Source organism: Apis dorsata, unplaced genomic scaffold (assembly GCF_000469605.1).
Source record: "Apis dorsata unplaced genomic scaffold, Apis dorsata 1.3 scaffold_5, whole genome shotgun sequence".
Taxonomy (NCBI): domain Eukaryota; kingdom Metazoa; phylum Arthropoda; class Insecta; order Hymenoptera; family Apidae; genus Apis; species Apis dorsata.
Window position 1 is genome coordinate 16,251 of NW_006263308.1, and position 1,417 is coordinate 17,667.

The window sequence follows — 1,417 nt, forward strand, 5'->3', positions numbered from 1 at the left end:
CAGTTCCAAGATGACAACGCAATCATTAGACAGGAAATTGTTGATGCGTTCATCACATGACATTGATCGTTCCTCGGTTTTATGTAATAAATACGCCTTGGATAATTTGGAGAACGAATTGCGACGGTGGCCAACTTCCGCCGGAAACACAAGTAACTATATAACAATCGAGATAATCAATATTTTCTTATAAATTTATTTATATTAATTATTAATATTTTTATTTTTGATGCATTTATTTATTTATATTTCGAATTTATTTATTTACATTTTTAATTTATTTATTTGTATTTTCGATATATTTGTTTATGTTTTATTTATATTATTTTTTACATCTTTAATTTTTAGTAATTTTATCACGTTCTCGATTTATCTATATTTCCGATTTTATTTACAATAATCAATTTATCCATTAATATCTTTAATATTTACAATCAGAATTATGGACAAATATTTTGCATATAGATTAACAATCATAAATCTATTTTCAAAAATGTAAATCTTATTATATGGAGAAACTGAACGGATCTATTTTGCTTTATTACTCTGATTAATAAATATCATTCGCAATAGGCGATACGAGCAAATCAAAAGAGGAGCCAGAGGCGACAGAAACTCGTGAAAATAGTGAGAAACAAGAGCCATTAATGACGAGGTCGTTGCCCAGAAGATGCTTATCGATGGATGCTGCGACTAGTAACTACAGAATGAGTCTGCCATCCTCTTTACGGCCATCATCTATTTATTTGGATTTAGAGAACTCGAGAAAGACTCAAATTCCAAAAACCAGACGTTATAGAAACAACTACCCTATTGGTAAATTAATTCTTTTACTATTATATTTAGAAAATCTTCAAAATCTTTAGAAAGATTTATTAAAATCTCTTCAATAATGTTCAAATATTAAGATTTTTAAACTTTTTTTACAAACAATATTTATAAACTATTATTAATCATTACAAATTCTATTTTTCATTCATATACTAATTTTTCCAACTTCACTTTTTTCTTAACATTCGCATTTATTTATAATTAATTAATTATAAGTTATTATAATTATTTTTTATCGTTTCTTTTTTTGTTTTTTCATCACAAAAGCTCGATCGTACAGAAGGGACACATTGCCATCCGATATAATGTCCTCAGCTGGATTTCCTGTACATAGACAAGTATACGTAGACGATTTTGATTCGGATTACGAATATTATACTAACGATGATCAGGAAAGGCAGCAAATAAAACCAGTACCAATATGGTTATGCGTTTTCCTGGTGGTTAGTTACATTTTTGGTGGCGCCTTCTTGTTTAGCGCTTGGGAACATTGGCCATTCCTCGATTCTGCATATTTTTGCTTTATTACACTTACCACTATAGGTTAGTACTACCTTTTTCTTTTTTTTTTTTTTTTTTTTTTTTT

The 1,417-nt window shown here is 28.2% G+C and overlaps 1 protein-coding gene across 5 annotated transcripts in view; it reads left to right on the forward strand.

The window, feature by feature from the left end:
• LOC102676026 overlaps positions 1–1,417 on the forward strand; it is a 16,914-nt gene that overhangs the window by 13,766 nt on the left and 1,731 nt on the right. For 4 of the 5 annotated variants that reach the window (XR_004149683.1, XM_031508308.1, XM_031508312.1 and 1 more), the window contains 3 exons: positions 1–160; positions 576–816; positions 1,099–1,374. The exon at positions 1–160 is cut by the window's left edge and continues 1 nt beyond it. Coding sequence is in view for 4 of the 5 variants with exons in the window: in XM_031508308.1 (XP_031364168.1) it covers positions 1–160; positions 576–816; positions 1,099–1,374 (677 nt within the window). In the remaining variant the exon portion in view is untranslated. Of the gene's footprint in view, positions 161–573; positions 817–1,098; positions 1,375–1,417 lie in introns of all 5 variants that reach the window. The other variant, XM_006607375.2, reaches the window with a different exon arrangement.